The sequence below is a fragment of the Oryctolagus cuniculus genome, chromosome 20 (assembly GCF_051225735.1).
Source record: "Oryctolagus cuniculus isolate XC-2025 breed Fujian yellow rabbit chromosome 20, ASM5122573v1, whole genome shotgun sequence".
In the NCBI taxonomy this organism is placed as follows: domain Eukaryota; kingdom Metazoa; phylum Chordata; class Mammalia; order Lagomorpha; family Leporidae; genus Oryctolagus; species Oryctolagus cuniculus.
The window spans coordinates 10,515,407-10,528,251 of record NC_142886.1 but is presented as its reverse complement, the minus strand read 5'-3'; the positions used below and the strand labels follow the sequence as shown (position 1 = coordinate 10,528,251).

At 47.3% G+C, this 12,845-nt stretch overlaps 1 protein-coding gene across 1 annotated transcript in view; it reads right to left on the bottom strand.

Moving 5' to 3' along the window:
* The window catches only part of ESR2 (estrogen receptor 2), a 70,771-nt gene that overhangs the window by 32,982 nt on the left and 24,944 nt on the right, over positions 1 to 12,845 (bottom strand). The window contains exon 4 of the mRNA XM_017349392.4: positions 571 to 687. Within this exon, the coding sequence (XP_017204881.4) occupies positions 571 to 687 (117 nt within the window). The remainder of the gene's footprint in view (positions 1 to 570; positions 688 to 12,845) is intronic.

The following is a 12,845-nucleotide window of genomic DNA, read 5'->3' as shown; positions in this document are numbered from 1 at the left end:
CACGTACGTGTGTATTCTGTCACACACACACGCACACACAGCACCATGGAATCTATACTGCACGTAGCTGCATAGCTCTACCGTGCTCCTGACTCCTATGTATATATATTTTGTACTCCTTGACACCAGCACGAGGGTAGGTGTGAATCTTTGCCATATTCATCCAGATTACCCACAGGAGGTTAACTGCCTGTCACAAGCTGTGGATCGTGGCCAGCTGCCAGGCCCTCCTCCTCAGGATGGGACTTTCAAGGTCTCAGGCCGGTGGTCAACCAGCCTGTTGGAGCACTTCAGTGGCTAGAGCATGTGCAGCCTATTCTATGGCAGACCACTTGAACTTAGAAAGTTCTTGCCTGTATTGGACCCTAACCTGCCTCCTACAGCCTGCGGCTACTCACCCCAGCTGTGTCCTGTCCAAGCACAGGGAATCAGTCAACGCCCCCTGCTACAGGACAGCATACAAACACAAGTGAGGGTAACCACCAGGTCCTCCGTCTCCTCTCAGGCAGGGGGACGGAGACGCGGCTTTCAGCGGGAACCCCATACGATGACAGAGGAGCGAACACTCACCACACTTCACCATCCCCACTTCATAGCACTTCCGAAGTCGGCAGGCCTGGCAGCTTTTGCGCCGGTTCTTATCTATGGTGCACTGATTTGTAGCTGGACAAATGTAATCATTATGTCCTACAGCAGAGCAAAAAAAAAAAAAAAAAGGAAGAAAGCTGTCGTTACCAGTGTGTTGGTGGGATCTCTTCAAGGTGAGCCACGCCGACAGCTCTCCCCAGCTGAGCCAGGCTTGCACCTTCCTAAGGGTACACTCAGGAACAAAGGTAGCTGTAACGTCACAACGTCACCCTTGGTAACCGACAAAGACCTGGGACAGCTCAACACCCTACTTTTGGGCTAATAGGTTATTCTCTCCACATGTTTAAATTCTCAAGCGCTCCACTTCAAAATGGTCTCCTCTGGACGCGGGAAGTGAAACAGTCACATGAACCCATCGGCTCCAGATCACAGAATTCCTCCAGCACTGTGACCGTGTACCGAGTGCCCGAATTCAGCTAGTTGTATTACTTTACAGAGACAAGGGTGCCTCCAAAAGATCATGGAAAATGCAACAAAAGGTTTATTTTGGTGAAAAGAATCTTGAAATCCATGCTATGCATTTTCCACAGTCTTCAAAGCACCATGGTACAGAATACACTTCCCCACCAACTGCCGCTGGGCTTGGTTACTGGGCTCCCTTGGCCACTGGTGCACTAATAAATGGGCTGCTCTGGGGCAGGAGTTTGGAGCAGTGGTAAAGACACTGCTTGGGAAGGCCCAGGTCCCGTACGGAAACGCCTGGGTTCAAGTCCCAGTTCTGCTCCTAATACCAGCTCCTTGCTAATGCACACTTGGGGGCAAACAGTATGACCTCCAGTCACCTACGGGGAAGACACAGGCTGAGTTCCTGACTCCCAGCTTGGCCTGCCCTGGGCTCCAGTTGTTGCCGCCATTTTGGGAGCGAACCAGCAGATAGAAGACCTGTCTCTCCGCCTTTCAAATAAATAAATAAACCTTAAATATATTTATATTTAATATTTATATATATTATATATATATGCCAGGGCCAGTGCTGTGGCGCAGCGGGTTAAAGCCCTGGCCTGAAGCGCTGGCATCCCATATGGGTACCAGTTCAAGTCCTAGCTGCTCCTCTTCCAATCCAGCTCTCTGTTATGGCCTAGGATAGCAGTGGAAGGTGATCCAAACCCTTGGGCCCCTGCACCCACGTGGGAGACCCAGAAGAAGCTCCTGGCTCCTGGCTTCGGATCAGCACAGCTCTGGCCCTTGCAGCCATCTGGGGACTGAACCAGCAGATGGAAGACCTCTCTCTCTGTCTCTACTTCTGTAACTCAGTCTTTCAAATGAATAAAATAAATCTTAGAAAAATATATATATATATGCTGGTTAAGGTGCCTGTGTCCCACGTCAGAGTGCCCGAGTTCGATTCCTGACTTCAGCTTCCTGCTAATGCAGACACCGTGCTGCTCAGAAGACTGGATTCCCGCCATCCGTGTGGGAGACCTGGATTGAGTGCCTGGCTCCTGGCTTCAGTCCCAGCCAGAGGCCATTGTGGACATTTGAGAAATGAACCCAGCAGATAAGTCTGTTCATTCTCTCTCTTTCCCTTCCTCCCTCCCTGTCGCTCCCCCTCTTCGTGGAGGAGCAACACTGAACCCTGCGCTGTTCTTTTGTCTGCTCGGCCCTTCCCGGGTTTGCTGCTGGTTCTTCCCGGGTTGGCTACTATCCCCTCCACCTCCGTGGAAGGGCAGTTCCCCCTGGCCACATTCCCCACTTCCGCAGGGGAGCGGCACACCGCCGGCCGGCTCTCTCGGGGGCTACACAGGTGTTCCCTTAGATATTCCCCTTAGATGTTCCCGGTGCATGCCGTCTCTCTCCTCCTTTATAGTCCTCCTCTACCAATCCCAACTCGGCTGCCCACACGCCGAGTACGCTGCTCTCCTCCAATCAGGAGCAAGTCCTACAGTTTATTGGCTGAACTGGAGGCAGCTGTGTAGAAGCTGTTTTCTTCTCTCCCAGCACCATATTGTGGGAGAGCAGATGCATAGAATAAGTCTTAATTCCAGTAACAGTCTAGTCCGGGTTGTTCCCCACACCTCCCTCCCTCGCAAATAACAAAAAAAAAAATAAAATACTGTGTGCACTGGGGGAAAAAAGAGAAAAAAACCTAACTGGCCTAAGTTGTCAAGTGTTAAAGCCATGAAAATCAAGGAAAGACAGGAACTTTTCTGGACAAAGACCCAGCAAAGAAATGCCAAACGTGACTCTGAACTGATCCCTGTGCTGTGGGGGGCACCGCCGGGAAAACGGGCAAAACCGGAACAGAGTCTGAGGATCAGATAGTTTCCGATGCTCACTTCCCAAGGCTGACAGCTGTGTTGTGGCTACAACACTGAAGTGTTTGCGGGTAATGGAGCATAGTGGTGGTGACTCATTCTCAAAGGATTCCAGGAAGAAACAGGTTTTTATATCCTATACGCATGTTTTCTGTAAGTTTGAGGCTCATTAAAAGCAAATTTTTCCACTGCCTTCCCAAATAACCTAACTCATTCACTCAAACACGGGTAAATAATCAAATGCAGATAAACTGAAATTTCTCTATTTTTCAGAGGTTATTAAATCCTGAAACTAGTTTTCCTTTTCCCAAGTCAGCAGATTTTAAAGACCATTCTTCAAAAGACATGGTCCATGCTTGGACAATAATCAAATTCTTATTCTCTTCAATTTTAGGTAAATTCCAGTAACATTTGTTCAACAAAATACAATCTGAAATGCAGCTGTCTGTAGCGTCACCACCATGCTCTGAGTTGGTGATTCCAGTTCTAGGAGCTGGATCTCCCCAGAGATGCAAAACATCACTCTCGGGCAATCTCCCCAGGGCCACGTGCAGGAAGCCAGGCCGGGCCAGCCTGACACCAACACATCTCACCACCTGTGATCCCCGGTGCTTTGCATCAACATTTCACGCCATCTCATAATTTCCCTCTAAAAGTCATGATCCCCTTTAACAAATGAAAAATCTTAAGCTCAGTTCAACAGTCTCCTCAAGGTTATGGTTTCCGTTTTTTATGCTGCATAACAAAGTTCTACAAATCGAGCAACTTAAAACGAGTTTATTCTGTCATCATTTCCATGAGACAGAAGTCAGGCAGCTGAGCTGGTTGCCCCAGTGAGGGTCTCACGCGGCTGTACGCGGGGTGAGGGAGGGTCTCACGCGGCTGTACGCGGGGTGAGGGAGGGTCTCACGCGGCTGTACGCGGGGTGAGGGAGGGTCTCACGCGGCTGTACGCGGTGGGTGAGGGAGGGTCTCACGCGGCCGTACGCGGTGGGTGAGGGAGGGTCTCACGCGGCTGTACGCGGGGTGAGGGAGGGTCTCACGCGGCTGTACGCGGGGTGAGGGAGGGTCTCACGCGGCTGTACGCGGTGGGTGAGGGAGGGTCTCACGCGGCTGTACGCGGGGTGAGGGAGGGTCTCCCGAGGCCGTACGCGGGGTGAGGGAGGGTCTCCCGAGGCCGTACGCGGCGGGGGTGAGGGAGGGTCTCTCGAGGCCGTACGCGGGGTGAGGGAGGGTCTCCCGCGGCCGCACGCGGGGTGAGGGAGGGTCTCCCGAGGCTGTATGGGAGGGACTGGGGCTTCATTCTCATCTGAAGCTTGAGGTCCTGTGCCACGCTCAGCTGAGCTGACAGAATGGCTCCTCGAGCTGTAGGACGGAGATCCCCATTTATTTATTTATTTATTTATTTTGCTAACTCTCAGCGGGCACCGCTCTCAGTTCCTGGAGGCACTGGCAGGTCCCTTCTCGGAGGCAGCTCACAGCATCACCTCTGCCCTCTTCCAGGCCTAGAGAAACTTCTGACTTTTTTTTCTTTCTGGGAGGCAGAGAGACAGGAAAAGAGAAAGAGAAAGAAAGCTCCCGTCTACTTGCTCACTCCCTCAAATGCCCACAACAGTCAGGACTGGGCTGGGCTAAAACTAGGAGCCAGGACTACAACCCAGGTCTCCTGCGTGGGTGGCAGGGACCCAACTACTTGAGCCGTCACCTGCTGCTCTAAGGGTCTGCTTTTTAACATCAAAGGTTTTGTTTTCTCTGCAAAATTGCTGACGCCACCTCGATGCCCGCTGCCACTCACATTCAGCCTCGTGGTAGAAAAGACTTGGAAAAAGAAAATATGAATTTAGCTGCAGCTTCCAGTGTTTTTATTTTTACAATTAGTTATGTATGAGACAGAGTTGGGAGAGACAGAGGAAGAGAGGGCGAGTTCCCATTTACTGATTCACTCTCCAGATGTCCCCAGGGAGGACAGGGAGCCAAGCCCTGCAGCTGAGAATTCAATCCGGGTCTCCCAGGTCAGCAGCAGGAACCCAATTACTTGAGCCATCACTGCCACCTCCCAGGGTCTGTGTTGGCAGGAAGCTGAAGGCAGGAACAGAGCCAGGACAGAGCCCAGGCATTTCAATATAGGACGCAATGTTTGAACTGCTGGGCCACAAGTCTACACCCCGACTCCTGGCACGCCTATATCTCAACAGCAGGCGTCTACATATGTTCCCTTAGGACAATCTTCCCGAGTTCAAGCCAAGCAAGTTCTACGATAAAACAGGATGCCTTCGAGGTAATAATCCTCTGTGTAACCTATGGGCTGTTAGAATTTCCTATTTAAAGCTTAACCTCTAAAGAATTAAAAGAGTGGAAGATCTATGAGCAGCAAAGATATTTTAAACTTTGAGAGGACAATGACAAAGGATTATTATGAATGACAAAATGAAAGTGAATAGCAGACTATAACAGTAATAATTATTTAGATTCAAGATAAATATCCAAATGAATAAAAATTTCTAGAATAAATTGACAAATGTGCCAGAAACATTTTAAAAACCTATAAGACACACAGAAGATTCATAAGATATATAAAAATACATAAATAAATGGCGACATGAAGACGGTTACAAAAATTCCTTCCAAAGATGGCCCAAGTCCTTGGGCCCTGACACCTGTGTGGGAGACCCGGAAGAAGCTCCTGGCTCCTGGCTTCGGATCAGCACAGCTCCGGCCATTGTGGCCAATTGGGGAGTGAACCACCTCTCTCTCTCTCTCTCTCTCTCCCCCCCTCCCTCCCTCTCCTCTCCCTGTGTAACTCTGACTTTCAGAGAAATAAATAAATCTTTAAAAATATTCCTTCCAAAATAATTCTTAGGCTTAACAAAATCCTCACTTTTCTTAATTTTAAGGATGAAGGTCACTTAACAAAACTGTTCTAACATTCCTATGGACTAAAGTAGAAAATGTTCAAGAGAGGTTTTAACCAAATTTGTACTGTCAAGTATTAAAATGCACTGTAAAAAAAACTACAATGGTTAAAATCATGCAGTGCTTACACAAGAAGGAAAAGACAGAAGAACAGGACGGTCAGAACAAAACACTAATACAGACGAACTTACTATAGCAAACACAGAAACAAATCAATGAAAACATGAAGAGATGAGGGAAATGCAAATTAAAACTGTAACAAGATACTACTGCATATGCATCACAACAGCTCGAATTAAAAACATGATCCCAGGCTGGTGCAGTGGCACAGCAGCTTCGGCCGCTGTCTGTGATACCGGCACCCCATATGGGCGCCAGTTCTAGTCCCGGCTGCTCCACTTCCATCCAGCTCCCTGCTATGGCCTGGGAAAGCAGCAGAAGACGGCCCCAGAGCTTGGGTCCCCACACCCACACAGGAGACCCAGATGAAGCTCCTGGTTCCTGGCTTTGGCCCGACCCAGCCCAGCCCCGGCAGTTGTGGCCACCTGGGAGTGAACCAACAGATGAAGTCTCTTTATCTCTCCCTCTGTCTCTGTAGCTTGCCTTTCAAATAAATAAAGTCTTAAGAGAACGTGATCATGTAAAGTTCTGGCAACAACGTAAAGCGGCTGCAATTCTCACACACTGCTGTCAAGCATGCAAGGTGGGAGCAGGTGTTGTGGCGCAGCAGGTTAAGCCGCTATGACGCGGGCATCCCATATCAGCTTGGGTCTCAGCTGCTCTGTTTCTGATCCAGCTCCCTGTTAATGTACTAAGGAAGCAGTGGATGATGGCACAAGTGCCTGGACCCCTGCCGCCCACGTGGGAGACCTGGAAGGTGTTTTAGGCTCCTTGCTTCTGCCTGGGTTACCGTCACTTGGGGAGTGAACCAGTGGATGGAAGATCTCTCTCCCATTCAAATAGCTAAATAAATCTTTAAAGGGAGGAGAGGGCAGTGCTGTGGCTTAGTGAGTCAAGCCACTGCCTGCAACACCACCATCCCATATGGGCACCCGTTCGAGTCCCAGCAGCTCCACTTCCAATGCAGCTCCCTGCCGATGGCCCCAGATATGCAGTGACGTGAAGGCCCAAGTGTCTGGATTCCTGCCACACATATGGGAGACCTGGATGAAGCTCCTGGCTTCGAGCTGGCTCAGCCCTGGCATAGCAGCCATTTGGGAAGTGAACCAGCATATGGAATATCTCTGTCTCTCCCTCTCTCTGTAATGCTGACTTTCAAATAAATAAATCAATCTTTTAAAATAAAGATGCTATACTAAACTATCAAAGTCGGCAATATTTGACTAAAAATTAAATATTTCTGCATGTCAAAAATCAGAGTCGGGGCTGGCGCTGTGGTGCAGCAGGTTAAGGCCCTGGCCTGAAGCGCCGGCATCCCATATGGGTGCCGGTTCTAGTCCCGGCTGCTCCTCTTCCAATTCAGCTCTCTGCTATGACCTGGGAAAGCAGTGGAAGATGGCCCAAGTCCTTGGGCCCCTGCACCTACATGGGAGACCCAGAAGAAGCTCCTAGGTTTGGATCGGCACAGCTCAAGCCGTTGCAGCCAACTGGAAAGTGAACCAGTGGATGGAAGACCTCTCTTTCTGTCTCCACCTCTCTCTGTAACTCTGTCTTTCAAATAAATAAAATAAATCTCTAAAAAAATCAGAGTCAACTGGGAACAATATTTGTCTTACTTGTGGTAAAAGATTAATATACATATAATAATTTATAGGGAAAATGCAAGAACCAAACAGAAAAATGAGTAAAACTATGAATGAAGCAAACAAAAGAAGAAATAGCACCACTGTGGCACAATGGATTAATCTTCTTTAAAAAATGAAGAATACAAATAGCAGCAGATAAATTAAAGGGAAAATATTTTACTCACTAGCAAGGAGAAACAAATGGAAAAAAAAAACATATCACCTATCAATCTAGCAAGATTGGTTTCTTTTTGATTATCAAACAGTGCTACCAAGAATTTGGTAAAACCACACTCATATGGGATTGGTAGAAGAGTAAGTTGCATCATTTTTCAAAAGAGGAAATCCAAATGGCCAACAGACACATGAAAAAATGCTCAGGATCCCTAGCCATCAGGGAAATGCAAATCAAAACCACAATGAGGTTTCACCTCACCCCAGTTAGAATGGCTCACATTCAGAAATCAACCAACAACAAATGCTGGAGAGGATGTGGGTAAAATGTACCCTAATCTACTATTTGTGGGAATGTAAACTGGTGCAGCCACTGTGGAAAACAATATGGAGATACCTCAGAAATGTGAGCACAGACCTGTCACATGACCCAGCCATCCCACTCCTGGGAATTACCCAAAGGAAATGACACCAGCATGCGAAAGAGTGATCTCCCTTCCCCTGTTTATTGCAGCTCAATCCACAATAGTAAGACACAGAATCAACCCAAATGCCCATCAACGGAAGACTGGATAAAGAAATTATGGGATACATTCACCATGGACTACTACACAGCGGTTAAAAAAATGAAATCCAGTCATTTGCAACAAAATGGATGAACCTGGAAAACATCATACCTAGTGAAATAAGCCAGTCCCAAAGGGACAAACACCATATGTTCTCCCTGATCCGTGATAACTAAGAACACCTAAAAAGAAATCTGTAGAAGTGAAATTGACACTTTGAGAAGCAATGACTTGAACAGCCCTTGTCTTGACTGTTGAGGAACAGGTTTTTAACTATTTATTGAACTCTTTATTTAACATAAAGTTAATCATATGTGCATAAAGTCAATTGAAAATAGATCTTAGTAACAAATAAGAGTGGTAATAAGAGAGGCAGAGAAAGAGGGATGGGAGGGTGGGCACAGTGGGAAGGGTCATCACATTCCTAAAGTTGTAATTATGAAGTGTATGAAGTTTGTGACTATAAAACTTATAGTTCTGCATACATTTCTATAGACTTACTTCTAAGGGTACAGGTTTTTTTTTTTTTTTTTTTTGACAGAGTTAGACAGTGAGAGTGAGAGAGAAACAGAGAGAAAGGTCTTCCTTCCGTTGGTTCACCACCACCACCACCACCCCCAATGGCTGCTAGAGCCAGCACGCTGTGCCAATCCGAAGCCAGGAGCCAGGTGCCTCCTCTTGGTCTCCCATGGGAATACAGGGGCCCAAGCACTTGGGCCATCCTCCACTGCCTTCCCTGGGCCACAGCAGAGGGCTGGACTGGAAGAGGAGCAACTGGGACAGAATCTGGTGCCCCAACCAGGACTAGAACCTGGGGTGCCAGCGCCACAGGCGGAGGATTAGCCTAGTGAGCCGCAGCACCGGCCACTAAGGGTACAGTTTAAAAACTTGCCATGGGACCCCAAAACCCCTTAAGCTGGGTGGTAAAAATACCATCTTAAGTGTTACAGTGGTCATATGGATAGGATTAAGCGCTAAAGTGATCATATGGATAGGACTAAGTGTCTGGTAATAATGATAGAATTAAAAAGGAGTGAATGCTCCAACATGAGAACCAGTCCACACAGCAGATTCAGGCATGGAAAGCCAAGACACTGACAAAAATGTCATACATAAAAGATCTCTGTGAGTAAGACCCCAGTGGAAAGAAGGGGCCATCAAAGAAGGAGGTACTTTTCTCTGAAGGGAGGAGGGAACTTCCAGTTTGCTTATGGCCCTGTCTAAATACTGACAGAGTTTGTGAATTCAAAAGGCTTCCATAGCCATGACAGCTCATGTCAAGAGCCTTGGTGATCACTGACGTCATACATAAGAGTGTTAATTGTTAAATGAACAGGAGTCACTGTGCACTAACTTCCCATGCAGGACCTCTGTCCTCAAGGAGTTATATTATGAGAGTTAACAGTACAACTTGTTTGTGTATTAATTGGAGGATATTCCTATGTCTCATAAGCTTCAGTTATGCCTAAGTGTCCAACTTCGTTGCTTGTTCTTAGATGCTTCCTTAAGTAATGATAAAACTCATTCTCAAGGACTTACTTTCTTCTAACGTATTATTAGTGGAGGATTTTCTGATGTCTCAAGTTATAGTTACGTCTAAGCACTCGCAAAATATGTATCGTTCTTGGGTGCTTCTTTAAAGTTAATTTAGTTTCTTAAAAAAAAAAGAAAAATTAACTTCGAGATGCAATGACTGTGAACAGCCCTTGTCTCAACTGTTGAGGAACAGTTTTGTTTTTTTTTTCCGTGCAAACTGAACTCTTCACTTAGTACAGAGTTGGTCTTAGTGTATAAAGTTAATTGAAAATGGATTTTAGTGGAGAATGGGCCTGAGAATGGGAGAGGGAGGGGTGGGGGAGTGGGTGGGCGGGTATGGTGGGAAGAATCACTTTATTCCTCAAGTTGTACCTATGAAACGCATGAAGTCTGTATTCCTTTAGTCCTTAAGCAAAAGGTTTCTCTGGCGGGGGGGGGGGGGGGAGTTGTATAATCCTTCTGAAGAACAGCTGAAAATAGATGCTTAGAACTTTAAACATTAATACACTTTGATGCTACAGATTTGTCTAAAATATATACAGAACTCTGCCTGATGGCTCAGTGGGTTAGGCTGCCACTCGTGACGCTGTACACCAGTTCAAGTCCCGGCTGCTCTAGTTCCAACCCAGCTCCCTGCTGATGCACACATGGAGGCAGCATATGATGGCACAAATGCCTGGGCTCCTGCCACCCATGTGGGAGACCAGGATGGAGCTCCTGGCTCCTGGCTTCAGCCTGGCCCAGGCCTGGCTGCTGCAGCCATTTGGGGAGTGAGCCAGCAGATGGAAGGTCTCTCTCTCTCTCTCTGTGACACTCTGCCTTTCAATTACATAAATTAATAGAATTTGTGTGTGTGTGTGTGTGTTTGTATATATGCGTCTATCTCCAGAGAAAACTTTCAGAAGTTTTTCCAAAACTTCATGAACAAACTAATCACAGCATTACCTAATAGAATAACTGATAAGGTCTTCAATAATAAAGACTTAAATAAATTAGCCATAACTATCAGCTAGAATATCATTTCTAGAAATTCAAAAATATGGGAAAATGATCACAACATTAAGTGAAAAGGACACAAAATTCTATATGTATTCAGTCCAATTAATTTAAAATTACTGGGGCCAGCACTGTAGAAAAGTAAGTTAAGCCTCTGACGATGGTGCCGGCATTCCATATGGGTGCTGGTTGGCGTCCTGGCTGTTCCTCTGATCCAGCTCCCTGCTAACAGCCTGGGAAAGCAGTGGAAGATGACCCAAGGGGCCGGCGCCGTGGCTCACTTGGTAAATCCTCCGCTTGTGGTGCTGGCATCCCATATGGGCGCCAGGTTCTACTCCCAGTTGCTCCTCTTCCAGTCCAGCTCTCTGCTGTGGCCCGGGGAAGGCAGTGGAGGATGGCCCAAGTGATTGGGCCCCTGTACTCCTATGGGAGACCAAGAGGAGGCACCTGGCTCCTGGCTTCGGATCGGTATAGTTCCGGCCGTAGCGGCCTTTTGGGGGTGAACCAACAGAAGGAAGATCTTTCTCTCTCTCTCTCTCTCACTGCCTAACTCTATCTGTCAAAAATAATAATAAAAAAATTTAAAAAAAAAAGGTGACCCAAGTGCTTGGGCCCCTGCACCCTTGTGGGATACCCAGAAGTTCCTAGCTCATGGCTTCAGATCAGCTCAGCTCTGGCCATTGAGGCCATCTGGGGAGTGAACCAGCAGATGGAAGACCTCTCTCCCTGTCCCTGTCTGTCTGCCCATCTGTTGTCTCTAACTCTACCTCTCAAATAAATCTTAAAAAAATTTAAATATCATCATTCAAAGAGTTGTGAGGGTCAGTGGTAAACAAAACAGACAAAAACCCTCAGCTCCTGTTTAACTTACAACCTCTTGCTTTGTTCACCTCTGTATCCATAGAGCCCAATACAATGTTTAATAAATATCTGTTAAATGAATTTCAATAGGAAAGAGAACAAAAAGTCATGAACAGCTTGGAAACCAGCCTGCCTTATTCTAGACCAGAAGAAGCAAGGAGGAGCCCCTCTCCATGTCCCCTTCCTCTGGGTCCATAACCCAGGAGGCAACAGCAGCACGTGTCTCTGTGATGGGAACTCACGGTGGGAAGAAGCCACCAGGGTCAGTGCTTGCGGCATTGCCAGCATGACCCGGTTTCTGGTGTGCTGGTACAGGGAAGGGGACAGAAATATCAACAAGCAGCTACAAATCAAGTGGCCAGGATTTTAAAATTTTTTAAAAGAATGTAATGCACCATCCTGGCCAATCTGGGACAATTTTAAAGAATCGAGAGGCTATTTTTCAGTTATTGCTTTGCATATGTACCAACGTGTGAAGGGTCCAAAGAGAGGATCGTTATCATTATCTGCTTGTCGCCAACACTCCATAGGCTCCAGGCTACTAGCCAGCCTATCCTAAAGACAAAAGCAGGGGCCAGTGCTGTGGCACAGCAGGTTAAAGCCGTGGCCTGCAGTGCCAGCATCCCATATGGGCACTGGTTCTAGTCCCGGCTGCTCCACTTCTGATCCAGCTCTCCGCTATGTCCTAGGAAAGCAGTAAAAGATGGCCCAAGTCCTTGGGTCCCTGTACCCACATGGGAGATCCAGAAGAAACTCCAGACTCCTGGCTTTGGATCAGTTTAGTTCTGGCCCATGCAGTCATTTGGGGAGTGAACCAGTGGATGGAAAACCACTCTCTCTCTCTCTATCTTCTGTAACTCTGTCTTCAAATAAATAAAATAAATCTTTAAAAAAATAAAGACAAAAGCAAAGCTGGTTTTAATGATTTCTAGTTTAGGGCCAGCACTGCAGCTCACTAGGCTAATCCTCCACCTAGAGGCACTGGCACACTGGGTTCTAGTCCCGGTTGGGCGCCGGATTCTGTCCCGGTTGCCCCCCTTCCAGGTCAGCTCTCAGCTATGGCCAGGAAGTAGGGAGTGCAGTAGAGGATGGCCCAAGGCCTTGGGCCCTGCACCCCATGGGAGACCAGGATAAGTACCTGGCTCCTGCCTT